General features: G+C 36.9%; 2 protein-coding genes across 3 annotated transcripts in view; both read right to left on the bottom strand.

The window, feature by feature from the left end:
• Positions 1-226: 226 nt before the first annotated feature.
• On the bottom strand, positions 227-7,856 carry LOC109092648 (membrane progestin receptor gamma-B). 2 transcript variants are annotated; one of them, XM_042727726.1, is made up of 8 exons: positions 7,493-7,855; positions 7,071-7,198; positions 5,417-5,622; positions 3,916-4,042; positions 2,827-2,871; positions 2,458-2,554; positions 2,039-2,183; positions 227-1,735 (listed from the first exon to the last, which is right to left on the bottom strand). In XM_042727726.1, exons 1-8 carry the CDS (start codon positions 7,598-7,600, stop codon positions 1,476-1,478), a joined length of 1,116 nt encoding a protein of 371 aa, XP_042583660.1. In that variant the 5' UTR covers positions 7,601-7,855; the 3' UTR covers positions 227-1,475. The 2 variants fall into 2 exon arrangements, with proteins under 2 accessions (XP_042583660.1, XP_042583661.1); XM_042727727.1 differs by lacking the exon at positions 2,827-2,871 and having other exon boundaries at positions 7,493-7,856.
• Positions 7,857-12,087: 4,231 nt separating this feature from the next.
• The window catches only part of LOC109093126 (D-glucuronyl C5-epimerase B-like), a 48,904-nt gene continuing 45,022 nt past the window's right edge, over positions 12,088-15,969 (bottom strand). The window contains exon 5 of the mRNA XM_042727725.1: positions 12,088-15,921. Within this exon, the coding sequence (XP_042583659.1) occupies positions 14,897-15,921 (1,025 nt within the window). The 3' untranslated portion in view covers positions 12,088-14,896. The remainder of the gene's footprint in view (positions 15,922-15,969) is intronic.

Below are 15,969 nucleotides of genomic sequence, written 5' to 3'. Positions count from 1 at the left end.
TCTTGGCATCATGCTGATAAAGGTAACTATAGGTCTCAATAAGAAATAAAAAAACAGGTCTAGGTTGATTAGAAATAAATATTTTATTCTAAAGAATCCTGCAAACAATAAATAGATTCATTTTGGTTACATGAACAAGGTGTGACCTGCTGTTATGAAAATATGTAATACCTCCCACACTCTTTGTTTGACACAGAAAAGAAATAAGTAGAATATACAACAGCTGTCACTGTGGACTTTGGCAGACTGTTGTTCATATGTTTATTTAACAGTGCTAGTTCATTTGTTGAGGTGTTTGTCTGTACATAAAAGAAATATGACCATGAATGAAATAGTGGAGCGCGTTTTCATTTAATTTGAAGACATTTGATCTCAATCTAGCGACATATATTAAAGAGATAAACTCCCAAAAATTTGCTGTTAATTTATTCAACTTTAGACCATCCATGATATGGGTGATTTTATTTTTCTTCAGTAGAACAGTAAACAAGGTTTTTAGCTAAAACTATGGCTCTTGGTGATTCATAAAAAGCAACGCCTACCATCACTTCAGAGTCAAAAAAATAAAAATAAAATAAATACAGGCATCACAAAATATGATATACTGAGATCTTATAAAGCAAAACAAAGTCAGCTTGTGCAAGAATGTCCTTAGGCAAAATGGGTTTGTTTCTATGAGTTTCAAATAACCGATTCACCAGTTTGTTTACAGTATTAATTTTGTGTTGCATATTCCTATTTTTCTCTCTCTCTCTCGCTTAAGTGATGGTAGCCATTTACTTGCAAATTTTCATTTTTGAGTTAAGTATCGTTTTTGAGTATTATGTCCTGAGATTATGACCAAATGTCTTAAAATTGAAATTGATATTGTAGGATAGTCAGATTCATTCTAGTGAATTGGTTTATCCTTTATAGTCCTCTCATACAGTATGTAGTGTAGGAAAGTGTGCTTTATTCAAGAGAATCAATTCGTCCCAAACGGTCTCCTCTCTCATTTGTAGCATAGAAAAGTCTGATTCATTCAACTGAATTAGTGAAATCCAAATGCATGCTCTAATATTTTGAGTAGAAAAACTGGATGGATCATGTTGGACTGATGAAATAATCACCAATTTGAGTCTATGTATTAAAGTGTGATGGGTATGTAAATATAATAATAATTTAATAAATGGGTTTCAATACACCATACAAAAAGACCACTTTGACAAACCCTCACACTGTCTTAAATTGTCCTAAATTCAGTGCCTTTTTTTTTTTAAATTGCTCTTCCCTGAGAAGCAGAATTCTTGCAGCAACGCATTCATTACTCTTTGCTTTTTCAGGTTGCATAGCTTCAGTAAACATACAACCCCACTTGGGGATTTTTTATAACGTAATATCCGGTAATAACGTCCTAGATATATTTTCATAATAACTGTGGTAACTTGTGCAAGACTGCAATTAATCTTTCAGAGACCCCCTGTCTCAAGTAGCTTTTAGTGCTTGCATTTCTTTCCTTCAGTCCTCATTGTGTGTGTTTCTGAGGAGCCGTACAGCAGAGGTAGACTATAAAGACATATGATCCCCAGACTGATGCAGACACAGACCAGAGCTGATCCAAATGTGTTATTAAATGTGATAGGAGGAGCAGTGACCAGCAGCTGTGACTGTCTCAGCACCATGTCAGCTTCGATAGCCTTCATCTGAAAGTGTGTCCCAATTATTGCACACACGTGAAACAGTTGGTGGCTGTGGCCTGTAGGGGTCAGAAGAGAGCCATTCATATGAACCAAGAAATACTTCCTGAAGAAATGCCTGTAGTCATGTAATTCTTGAGTGTGCTTTCTGAATTTTCTAGAAATGTTGGAAACTGGACTTTTTCATTTAAACACCTATTATAATTCAGATACTAACCCTCGGTAATGAACTAGTTCACACCTGTAGAGTATTCTTAGAAGAGATTGTGAAAAATACAAAAAATGCAGCCGCTAGAAACATACACTATAAAATATCTAATATTTATAATTATTTAATATCTACGTGAGCGGTCATTAATTACCTATGTAATCAAAGCATCCAGGAGCCAGTCTCTCAGGCAAGTGTGTAGCAAACAGGAAGCCGGTGAGAAAAGCAAGCAATGTATGATGAACATGAATGGAGTTTGCTTCATTATCAGTGCAGCCGTCACCTACACACAGAACCAACTAGAAAGAGGCAACAGAAAAAATAACCGGTCACGCCCTGCATTGTATTCAGTAACATGCATTTCTAGAAACTTTTTTTAACAACGCAATGAAGTGTGTATAAAATGTAGCCCCAGTGATAAACAATTACAACATGATACATAGATAAAACTGTAATTTCCAATACAAATCACAGAATTACCAGCTTCATTCTTTTGGATATCAGGTTATTTAACCGGACTGAACTTTGACAGAACAGCCTGTGTACCGTAGAGTAGCCTATGCTGAAACTTACCCTGAAGAAGAGAGGAATGTTGTCAAACAGGTAAGGGTAGGCAAAGGCAAGAATTCGCAACACTTTACTCAGCCGTGGGCTCTGTCTCTCCGAGAATCTGACAGGGAGAGAGAGAAAGACATTTTTATGTTCATTAATGATAACATCAGTTTCAGTGCCGGTGGTGAGGTTATGTAATTGTTAGGAGCAGTTAAGAGATGTTGACGGTTCATAATCCCAGAAACACATAACCACCTCATTAACAAAATTAGGTGGAAGTGTTTTGTGTTAATAATATTATAAAGCATTTTAATGGGTTAAAAGGCAGATAAAGAAAGCATATAAGTGAGTGCCAGAGGATTCTGACACATTCTGTGTTTAAACTGTTACCTTTCATCGATGTCATGGTTATAGTGAAGGAATGGTATGCCAAGCCTTAACAAAAAAGTGGAAAATGAAAATAATACTGAACTATGAAACTGCCATGTCATGTTTATATAACAAGCCTTGTATTTCACACACTTACTTTAGCACAGACTGAATTTATAACCTATAATAATGTCTTTATTTAAAATGTAGCATACAGCATTTTCTTTCTTGATGCTGGTTGCGTCAGTGTTGAGGAGTTAGTGGGAACGCTAACTTAACTACATTTTTCAGTAGCATAAGCTATTTTTTTTATAGTAGTTTACTTTTTCCAGTAACACTCATCCAATGAGCAGCAATGGAGCAAATTATATATTGTTAATATCTGATAAGATAGAATTGTGTAACACTCTCGCCTAAAAGGTCATCTGTCTCAGACTGATTTATTCTAGTAAATCAGTTCATCCCAAATGGTCCTCTCTCTTTAATATGTATGCATACTTCCCTACCTCACAGTATTTATAAACTGTAGGGAAAACATACCTGGTTGACTTATTATGAGATTCTGAAGTGTGTCTGATGGACGCTTTACTAACCCATGAGGCCAAGGGAGAGGACATGTACTGTAAATGGCAATGAAGGGATGCAACTGATGCTGGTAGGTTACATGACGAATGTAGTACATCCGGATTACATACTATACACATTCCTACTATTTAGAACATGTAAGTACTTATTCAAATGAAGTAGAGTATGCAATTTCGGATGTAGCCAGCATAAAAAAAAATAAGCATTGTAATTAATGTAGTGATCCGGACAAATTATGTAAATGAACAGATTGACAAAAATGATTCAGAATGAGTCTCTGTAATATAGCTACAGTTTTCAATGCATTTAAATGGTGTTATGTAAATAAGGGTGTTTTCGTATATTTAGCATAGATTTGCCTTTTTGACTTTGATATTTTCAGTTTTCACCCAAATTGATCTTGTTCCACATACTTGCAGACTCACACACCAGAACTACATAACCCACATTTTTGCACCCTGCATTTGTGTTATCAGTATGGTGGTGTGTTAGCAAGGAGGATTATAGAATGAGATAGAGCCTCACCTGGAGTAGCAGGCCATGCTGGTTGAGAGGATGGTGTTTAGTACAGCTGCAGGAATGTAGTATGCATGAAATGTGCTGTTCACCCATGCGTCAGGAAAAACATATGCAGAGTAGCTGATCGCTGAACCTGTATCAACATGCAATCAGTCACATGAATACAACTTAACGCTGTGTGGAGGATTTGGTAATGACATGTGGAAGCATGTCCATTTGTGGCGTACAGTAAGTGTATAAGGTTTTCTTGTTTTAAAATGGTTTAATAATACACAAACACATTGCAGGTATAGGTATCACAGGTGCAGTACATTATCAGTATTGTACTTATGTACTGTACTTGTATACACATGCTGAATTTATTCATAGCCATATTAAATTAAGATTATCTGTTAAGAATAGTTAGAGATGCACAATATATCGGTACCATACTGGTTATTATATTTTGTATGGTTATTATATTTTTGAATAAATGTAATTTATTCCTGTGAAGGCAAAGCTGAATTTTCAGCAGTCAATATTTTCAAGGTCACATGATCCTTCTGAAATCATTCTAATAGGTTGATTTGGTACTAAGTTAATATTGGTGCTCAATTATTAAAAATAGTTCTTAATATTATCAAAGTTGAAAACATTGTTTGTAAAAAAAAAAAAAAAAAACATTCCAAACTTTTGGCTACCAATGTATTTTTATATTTGGATTACCTTTACCATCTAAAGCACATTTAAAGTTATTCTTAAAATACTATAATAATTTCATAACAATGTTAAAAATATTTTTTAGCAAGTCTGAAAATAAATATCTATTTTTCCTATTCAGCATTATAACGTTGTGATGCCTAAATTCACTTGTATCATTAAAAATGGATGATTTTTAGTTTTTAGCATTTTACTTTCGATTTATTTACACAAAACATAGTTTTAATTTTAATTATAAATGTACTAGTTATTGGCCAAAATTTTAAATAATGATCAGCTTATGTGTGTTGGACAGAATTCTATTGCCATAGCATCCCTAGAAATAATATAGAGTAATGTGACATACAGTATACTGTATATTATAGTGTAATGTAATCTGTATTTGCATTAATTGTGCAAGAATTCCATTGTGTCTGTTAAATATTGCCATACAGAACTTTGAACCCTGAACTTTGTCTTTATAGGAATATTTTCTATAACAAGCCAAGGAACTGAAACACTCTTAAAAATAAAGGTGCTTAAAAGGTTCTTCATAGCGATGCCTTAGAAGAACCATTTTTGGTTCCACAAAGAACCATTCAGTCAAAGATTCTTTAAAGAACCATCTCTTTCTTTTATAATCTTTTATAATCTGAAGGATCTTCTTTCACCACAAAGAACCTTTTGTGAAACAGAAAGGCTCTTCAGATGTTAAACGTTCTTTATGGAACCATTTAGACAAAAAAAGTTTCTTCTATGGCATCGTGAAGCACCTTTATTTTTAAGAGTGTAGTGTTGGAGTAAATATGCCTGTGTGTTCCTCTCTTACCGAGGCTGTACAGGCTGAGTGCTCCATAGTCAAAGAAGTAGCAGATATGGCGAGCGCGGGTAGACATGGTGCTGAAGGTGTGGGCGCAGCTGGAGGCCAATGGATACACACAGCAGGAGAACAAGAAGACCAGCAGAGGCCATGTGTACGCATCATACCACGCATCCTCCATCAACAACACTGTTATCAACTTCCAGAGAAAATACCTGATGGAGAAAGAGAGAGGGATGAGATGATGACAGACAATGATGTTGACACAGCACTGCAATGCTGCAACTCACAACAAACTATTATTATAAAGTGAAACAATAAATCCATGAAGTTTTCTGTTACTGGAAACAACATTATATGCATGAGATTTAAAAATATAATTTTTTCATCTTATGACTGTTTCCATTCTTTTCCACAGAAATCAGAAACAAACAAACAAACAAACAAACAAACAAACAAACAAACAAACAAACAAACAAAAAAGATTAGGCAATAATAAATTTTATTCAAATGTTGAACCTGCCCAGACTTGCTCGCAGAGTTTGTTACTATAGAGATGTATCTGACAGGAGGACATAGAAACAAACAAAAGTGCATGAGCACACACACACACACACACACACACACACACACACACACACACACACACACGGATCGCACAAATCAGTCTAGGTTTCTATAGGTCTAGTTTTAATCTCTACTCTGATTTACTCTTGCTTGCTTTAGAGGGATCAGTGAGTTTAATATAACCAAACATTAACACAGAGTCAGGTTACAGATTCAAAGTTTTGTCCTATTGATTTACTGTCGGTTGGCTGTGTATTTAACCATTGTGTGGGATCAGAGGATGTGTTAGCTTTGAGATATGGTGTACTTTAAATACACCAGGAATGGAAAAATGTTTTTGCAAAGAACTGCAAATTTACATTTACATTTAATCATTTAGAAAATACAAACAGCAGTCAAAACTTGCAATAGTGACTTATGCTAGAGTATTATGCAATTTATGCAGAACACCAGAGAAAAAAGAACAGATGATGAAAGTTATTAAAAACAATAAAACAATCATCTTTTATAGTATATTATAGCTTTTCTATTATATATGTATGCATGATATATACAAGTACTGTATGAATACATTTATTATTTAAAAAGTATGTGCGTGACTTAAAACCCAGGCTTGTTGTAAAGCAGTGGTTTGTGGTTAATAAAAATAAATAAAACCCTATAATATCACAATAAAGCCAAATACAAGTTAAAGAAGTAAAGTTGACATGAGTGACTCTCCAACATGTTTACGTCTGGAGGAGGCTCTGGTGAGAATCACACTAGAAGCTCATTGGAGCATCAACTCTCCTCGGAGCGGCTCAGCTGGTGAGGGACATAACAATCCACTGTAGAGATTCTCAAATCAGACTACTGTAGGTCTCAGCACTCCATACACACACAGTCAGTCTAAATACTGTTGCAATGAAACCCAGGGCCACTGTGCTGTTAAAGTTGTGTGAGTTCGTAAACTATAGTCTGTGAGTTATAAGATAACAAAATTTATTGTAAAAGCCATACTGAGAAAGTGGCAAAAGCATGGAGATATGCATATAGAGAGCAAGCATGAGAGATAAAGAGTGAGAGAGATTGCGCAAATGAACTTGTTTCCCTGTACCAGGTTGGTAGAAAGTGAGTCCAGACATTGAGGGTCTCATTGGTGAGCTGAAAGAGACTCAACACACAGTCTGTGGCTGAACTACGAGGGTGTCGATATCCAGAGATGATGCTGTCCTCGTGAAATGCCTACCATGGAAAAAGAGTCACACAAACCCCTCATTTAATAAAGACAGCAAAGCAGTTCTCTCCACAGGCAAGCTAGCAAAATAATGCAAAGCATTAATATGGAAATGTTTGGGTACCTTCAAACTGTTTCACATCAGGTTGCATAGTTATAAGAGGGTAAAGAAAAAAATCAAGTGATTCTTGACTTCCTACAATCAATTTTACTATACCAAGAATACCTTAAACAACTACAGCTAGTTAAAATCACATCTGTTTGTTGTGGTAGTTTTGTGTTTGTTAAATGAATGAACTTACTTTGGGCACTTGGTGCACAGTGAAGACACGCTGAAGTTTGATAAGGCTGAACATGTTCCCCAGATGAACGGCCCTCAGTGCCTGACTCAGGAGAGAGAGGCTAAACATACATCAACACACCGGCAGGTACAGAGAGACAAATGCACATACAGACACTCTTCCACTCCACCTGATCAGAGACCGGCTCGGTTAGCTCTGCCCTTTTCATCACACCTACAGACATCAACGTCTATCATAAACACACACACACACACTCCTACAGTGCTTAACACACACCTGAAACAAACACACACACCCGACACACCGGCTAGGTGAGAACGCTCACAGGAGCTATTCCTGAGCACATTGTTTCAGAGGTCAGTGCGTTTCACTCTGAAAAAAAAAAAAACATATGAATGCACACAACAGATTTGTTGATACGTTTCCATATACACTGCCATTCAAAAGCCTGGGGTCAGAAACAGTTTACCTCAAAAACATTAAGCAGCACAACTGTTTTTAAGATTGATAATAATAAGAAATGTTTCTTGAGCACCAAATAAGCATATTAGAATAATTTCTGAAGGATCATGTGACACTGAAGACTGGCTGCTGAAATTCAGTTTTGGAATAAATGACATACACTGAAATAGATATTGTAATAATATTGCGGGTTTACTGCATTTTCAGCATGAAACATCTTACTGATACCAAATACTTGAAGGGTAATGTGTAATGTATGTAGCCTATGTAAAATCAATTTAAGGACAAATACAAATATTTAAGAATTATTTAAGCAAATACTGATTGATAGTATTTAGAAAGTCTTACTTCCCCTTTTTGTAACTAACAATCTCTGCAGGTTAAACAGGTTTCTCCAAAAATTTTCAACGCAAGCGCAAGTGTAACAATGTTCAACTTAAGCAGGTGTATTAGCACAGAAAAAAAAAAATTTTATATATATATATATAAAACAATATATAGTTTTATATATATATATATATATATATATATATATATATGAAACACAGGATTGCCATTATATCTATGCAGAAAACTGCTGGGACAGAACCCGCTTGCTCATTCAGGGTGGGGTGTTTAAGGCAGTTTCCGAAAGTTTAGGGGAAGTTGTATAATGAATGGAGGGTGTGAAATGACATATATTTACAATGTTAATCCATAACATGCTGAAACAGAGCCGTTACCATTCTCCTGCCTGTATTAATGCAATGACAATGCAGAAACATTATTTCTATTCAAGAACACGCATCTCAAACAAACTGTAACCATTGGTAGTGAATTTAGTACCTCTTGGCAGAAATGAGATGCATGTTGGCAGGGAAAGCTGAAAGCAACATGACTTAGAATGAAAAAAAAGATAACAATAAAAAGCAAGAGAGTAAAATGACACTTCATTAATAGTATCAGAATCTATCAATGTGTGATTTTTAGACAACAGTGATACATAATCTACTAATTATGTGTGATATTATAATGTCAACCCTTTATAGAAGATAATGAAAATGTTGTGGTATATCTCTTATGTCTGATAACGGATATAGATTTTGGTATACATATTTTGAAATGAGATTAAGAATAACTGCAAAGCAGGCATTACACAATATGTTTAAATATTACAGCAGAAGGCAGAATGTACAGTTGGTGAAGGTGTGGGTGAAGCGGTTTGGAGTGGTTATATAACAGTAATGCCAAATGTCACCCCATGATGGCAGCATTTTCTAATCTAAAATAATCCACCATGTCTCTCTGCATCCAGTGTCATGTCAAAATTCATATTCTTCCAGACGTTGTCAATTTTCATAAAAAAAAAAAAAAATTGTATGACTTTTTAAATGGTTTCTTATTTAAATATCTGGGTAAAATGTACAAAACACAAACACACACATATATATACACACATACATACATACATAACATATATATATATCATATATATATATATATATATATAGATATATATATATATATATATATATATATATATATATCTATATATATATATATATATATTATATATATATATATATATGTTTTCTCTTTCAATCCATTAGTCCCGACTTAAAGCAAAATATATATATAAATAATCTAAATCTGTTTCTATATTCACTAATGAAGGACACAGGCTGGGAGAAGGGGCAGAACCGAATGTCTACTGATATGAAATCACTAATGCTATTTCATCTCTTGCATTTTAATATGATAAGACTGTCGAGCCTAAATCAGGAGTTTGTCTTTTAAGAAGTGGGTTGCATTTGAATTATGATGTAAAAGGCTATTTAAAAAAGATATACACCATAACACTGGCACTTGTCCAGTCTTCCTAGATTAGCAGGGAAGGACATTTGTTTTATCGCTGCAGCAACTCTCTCATTACCTCTCGCTCTCTCTATTCAGCTCAAACACTCTTCATCTGCTTCATTAAGTGTGTGTTTGTGTGTGCATCGTCTGGAGGGCAAACATGAGAGGATGTGTGTGGGAGTAAGCAGGGCTATGTGTGTGTGTGTGTGTGTGGCCTTGCTTTCTGCATAATTAAGCATCAGCAGCAGCGGTGTGGAGGGCAGATGCAGACAGACAGAATCAAACAGTGCTGTGGAGGGCATGGCCCATATGACCTCCACAGACTGCTACAATATGCTAGCCTCAACTCCTGCCTCCACATCTGTCCATCTCTCTCTGCAGCACTGATATCTTTGTCGCTTCAGTCACAGTGATATTACCAAGGGTAAAATATATCAGAACATCTCAGGGTCTGCCGGATGAGAAGAGTCTGAACTCTGCATAGATGAGGTATTAGGTCATAAATGGGAAATGACACAATTGTGTGTGTGTGTCTGTGTGTGTACCTCTTAGACACAAAAGCCACATCACTCATTGTGTCCTGTTACAATGCCAAACCATGCAGACAACTGAAATGCCTGCTGCAGACATCAGGGAGCCAGACATGAGTTGAATGTAATGAAACACTCAAGAATAAACTGATATTTGACAGTTCAGTGTTAGTCTGGGAATTGTTTTGCTGTGCACTGCAGGTATGTGTGAGCGAGTCAGTCTCTGAACAAGTGAAAGACATTTCAAGGCAAGACATCACAGGTGAATAGGGTAAAAAAAATTAACTAGTAGATATCACCATACTTCCCCAGTTGATTAACCACAGAACATGAAGACAGTTGATTTGTATTACAAAATGTTGTTTGAATATGCGAAGCATTATCTGATTAAATATGGACTTATTTGCATACAATTACAGAACAGAAATCTGAACATTGTATTAAGCACATCAAATAAATGCCATTTTAACCACATCAAATAAATGAGACAAAACATATATGAACAAATCTCTCTCAGAAAATAGATAGGAATGAAACTGAAAAGTTGAGTGCAAGTGCTGTTAAAGTGGGTAAAAAAAAATAATAATAATCAGTGGTTTTGCCTGTAATGTCTTGCTTTAAAAGAATAAACTAGGGCTGAGAAAGAACACTATCTACTGATTAATCAAGATTTCCTTTTGAAAGATTTTGATTAGTAAAAGAAGAAAAATAAATAATCTGCTGCTCCTAATGAAACTAGAGCAGTTTGCATTCTAAACAGATTTTGCTAAAAAGAAATAAAAAAATACAGCATTTATGGCAAAATAAAAGCAAGACATAATTTTCTATTGAGTTGCCCTTGGGAGCAAAAACAAACATAGTGTGACCAGTGTAGTCCAAGAACAAATGACTATTTTGAGCATTTTTTGGTTAATCAAGAGCATGCGTCACATATGGATTGGCTCATCTTATGATCTTATTTGATCATCTTATCATTGTCTAATGATCTGAGAAAAGGATCAGCTCATCAGAGTTATTTGTTCATTAATGGGACCATTCCTCATAATTTGTTTTTGATCCAGTAAAAACAACCGGTTTACACTGTTATCATTGCAGCATGATCAAAAACAAATGACTCTACTTGAATCAAAAACATACAATGAAAACATAAACTAAGCTGATTCACGAACAAATGACTCACAATCCGATCCTTTCAATAAACCATGTTCACTGAAACATGCCCAAATTAATTCAAAATAAACATCTGTGAAAAAAATCCTTATCCAGCCTAAGAAAAAAATAAATAAAAAAACCTCACTGTCTACAGACAGACCACAGATCACAAGCGTCAGCTGGCTGAGTCTGGGTAAAAACAGTGATAATCTGATCAGACAGTCATTAAAAGATGAGCTCTATGGGGCGCCTTCACCCACTGTCTACCAGTGCTATGAGCTGAGCTAATGCTGGCTAAAATAACATGCAGACTATTGAGTGAGGCAGAGACAGGACAGAAGAATGAGAAGGGAGTTTAATGTGCCGGATCAGACCCCAGGCTGCAGCTAGTAATTAAACCGCACTGTCCATATGTGTGACTGAGATAGAGAGAATGTCGTGGGGATTAGAGTGAACAGGGACATTGGGGATAAATGCTAGCAGACACCTCAGGCAGTGTTCAACACAGGTCATTTCTGCTCAGCTAGTGAGGAAGTATAATTGACTTAAAAATGTAAAAAATCTAAACGAGTCTGATATGCTGTTTAGGTAAAAGAAACACACCGGACAAATGTATGTATAAAACGAAATGCCTTTATTTATACAATTTTAAAAAAGCAATTTAAAGCACAAAGACTTTAATAAACATTTTTCCTGCATAAAAATGATCGCACATTGTGCTTCCTTTGCAAAGTCTGTACAACCTCTGGGTGTGCAGCTGTTGCGATCCAGTTCAACCATTTATTGCATACACATGAAATACACCTCGCATGTCAATTTATAACCCAAGAATGAAATAAAACAGAAAAAAAAGAAGAACCTGTTCTACTCTTTTCTACGGTTTCTAAACTGCAGCAGCTTGCAGAGGAAGGCTTTGCACATAGTCCAGACTGGAAACATTGTTTAAAAAGAGAGAGAGATGAGAATAAATTAATTAAAGAAACTATAGTTGTGCTTTAACATTGCTTACTCTAAGGAGTTCTCAAATGCAAACAACGTTTGGTAAACTAAACTCGAAAAGGAGGCTGCTTTGAAACAAGGCTTTCAAAAACAGACATAGTGTTCCAAGTCTCTCTTTTCCCTTTTGAAATATGTAGCACTGAGCACTAGCTCTACATCAAGATTTGCACACATCCCCACTGATAGCAGTGATTAATAATACTCCCAGTTCCCTTCTATACCCACTCCATTTTATACAAATCTAGACTGAAGGTGAAAAAAAAAGCAGTATCAAAAGGCATTTCTTCGGAAAGAGGAGGCATGTAACTACCACCTCAAAGTGTTCCTTTAGTCACATCATCTTTCCTCTTTCATCATCAAAAAAAAAAAAAAAAAAAACTAGACAAATGCTCCATGGTCTTCCAAACAGCACAATACAAAAACTAAAGTTTAAAAAAAAAAATAACCCAAACTTTAAAGACTTTGGTACAGTATAAATGAAATGTAGCTCTATGCCTCACTCATGCTAATGTCTTTTCTCCTTTAAATATATGTCTGTCTGTTCATTAAGCAATAAGTATGAAATGTGCATAGTATTATATGTGAGATCTGTGTCGGTGAGACTACAAGCAACCTGATTTTCATGAGAAAACATGATTTTTAAACCAAAAAAGGTCAACACAAAAACTACGCCTCCGGTCTAAAGCACCCATAGTTTCTAAACTCTATCTCTGCCAAACAAATCAGAATCTTTCAGATCAAACATTCAGAAATGCCACATTTTTCTTCTCTGACATTTATTTGCTAAAAAAAAAATCTGAAGCCAAAAGCCCACACTGGAATGTGAACATCTGTTTGAAATGGTTCAGAACAGCAGGATGCCAGATAATGGGATAAAATCCCGGCATTTTAGCCGCTGTGGTTAGTTGAGATTAAGATCGACAGGATTCAGCCAGGTGGAGCTTTTACTGCTGAGGTCAAGCAGCTGACCGCTCTGAGAAACACTGAGAAGTGACACAGCCAAAACTCTTTTGAACTCTATCTGTAGTCTCAGACACTTGGCTGCACTAGTCAGAAGGCTGCTGAAATGATTTTGGGGATGTGAGGAGACGCTTTTGGATAAAAAACAAAACAAAACACCAACAACAAAAAAAACAGATGCTATAGTTTTACATGCAAATCATTTCAATATTTTAATGAGGAAGTACTGATCATTAGTATATATTTAATACATGAAACGGCATCTTTTTGCTTGGTTGAGATGCAAATTATTCAACTAAATGTGAAAGAAACATTTTCATTCTTTTGCTCCATATTACAGCAATTGATGTTACTTATAAAAATAATATATCTAAAAAAAAATAATACAGCTGTCTACAAATAAATTTTATAAAAGAATCACCTGATAAAAAAAATGGTGAGTAATTTAAGGAAATGGGTTCAGCTACAATAAACTTGCAATCAGCAAACAAAAGTGTAAAATTCCCTTAAAATGATTAATTGCCATTAAGGCATGAAAGTGAGAGAAAAAACTGGATTGATGTAAAAAATGAAGTCATAATTCATTACATGGCTGTATAAACGCATCTTCACCACACACACATGCCACACAAGTAAAGTGCATGACCCGTCTACAATTTAACTGAGGTTTGACGTCTTACAGGGATGAACACCAGCTATACAACCATTCAGACTCCCTCAGATTTCTCAAAAAGCAGCCTCTGCGTTTGTTAGTCCAGCACAGTGGTGTCTTAAAAACTACAGCTATGTTTCCTGAAATCTGTTGTAAACATGAAGCAAGTGACCTGCGACCACCTCTCTAAAGCTTTAAGTGCATTCTGGACAGGACTGAGCCGCATTAGTGACAGCTAAATCTGATTGTGGAATTATGAAATGCAGACCGAAGGCTGGACAGTGTGTTGAACAAAAGGTGAGTAAACCTTCAGTGCTCTGTGACATATAGTAATGCTACACTTGAGGACATTTTCAGCATTTTTATCCGTAGCTTATATGCAGTAATGTTCTGCTCACAGGCTATAAACTTAAATAACTATTGCAGCTAAAGTTTGTTCTCTTATTTCTCGACAATTGATGACTAATTATCTTCTGAGCTTTACTTTGGAAGAAGGTTCTGAAAGCTGCTTTTCCGCCCAAATGTGGCAAATCTCAGCAGACGCGTTTCTCACTCAGACTTGCAGATCTGGAGCTTTGAATTTTAAATACCTAAGCCCTCCCTCTTCCTTATTCAGACACATGCCGCAAGCAGCTGCATTTGTACCTAATTAAAACCTTAGCACAGACGCAAGAAGCACTGCAATTACTGTCTCAAACAGAAAAATCTGAAGTGTTCAGCCATTCTTTCTCCTCGCTAGACACAGTGGCCCTCATGGTGGCAGTCGGGAAGAGGAAGTGAGGGCCTGAAATGATCGCAGAGGTGTGCTCCGCTTTAGTTGTGCTTGGCCCTCCCTCCTTTCAGGTAGCTTTTCCAGCGCTTGACGAAGTCCCTGAAGATGGGCGAGTTGTCAATAGTACCCAGCAGCTGGAGCTGGTTGATGTGCGTCGTATGGTAGTCCCAACGGGCCAGATTGGGCGCCGTGCCCAGTATAAAGTGGCGCAGGTCATATATGGTGCCCGACCCCGTGTCATACAGGGGCAGCATAACTTTTAAGGACTCCATCCCCTTGCTGTACAGCTGACCTGCGTCCCGACCGAGCTTCTCACCGGCGGTTTGTGCCACGTCATACAGGCCTAGGAGGGAATAGATAAACCCGTTCAGAACGAAGGAGCTAGGGATTGTGGGGTACTCCTCATACCAGTCATACTTGTTCATGAACACTGCTTTGACGCCGTGCTGCTCCGATGGCAGTTTGAAAGGTCCGGTGGCACGCAGGGCGGCCTTTAGGTACGTGTCATCTTTCTTCATTAGATAGGCACGCACTAGAGTGGACATGGCCTGCCCCTGTGCCATGGCCGAATACCAACCTGGCTCCAGCGCACGGAAACCCTCCCCGAGTTTACGAGTCACCATGATCGGCCAACCACCACGCTCGTCCTGGTTGCGCACCAACCAGTCGCTGGCTGCGAAAAAAGCCGCCATGTGTGATGTTGTGGAGATTGTGATATTGTCGATCATCCCGTGGCCGTGCACCACTAACTTTACGACACGTCGTGGCATGGTCTTGGTGGCTTTGACCGCTTTGGTGTTGGAGAGGCCAATGCCTTTGCGGAGGTCAGTGAGAAGGTCACGGGTGACCGTGGTCCATGCAGTCCGAGAGCCGATCCCGTAGGTGATGTCACGGTCCTTGAAAGAAATGAGCTGGGTGGTGGTGATGTAGTGGATAACAAATGGAGGACCTTTCTCTGTGGTCTCCAAGATGACGGAGACGCTACCGTTAGATGTAAACTTCAGGTCAAAAGAGATGATGAAATCTTTAGTGTTGCCAAGAGGAAGTGAGACACCCTCTGAGTTTTCTAGAAACAAGGAATAGAAAAAAAAACAAGTTCAGCAGGAACAGAGAT

The sequence above is a fragment of the Cyprinus carpio genome, chromosome B7 (assembly GCF_018340385.1).
Source record: "Cyprinus carpio isolate SPL01 chromosome B7, ASM1834038v1, whole genome shotgun sequence".
Taxonomy (NCBI): domain Eukaryota; kingdom Metazoa; phylum Chordata; class Actinopteri; order Cypriniformes; family Cyprinidae; genus Cyprinus; species Cyprinus carpio.
Note: the sequence above shows the minus strand (reverse complement) of the source record. Positions and strands in the feature narration are given on the sequence as shown.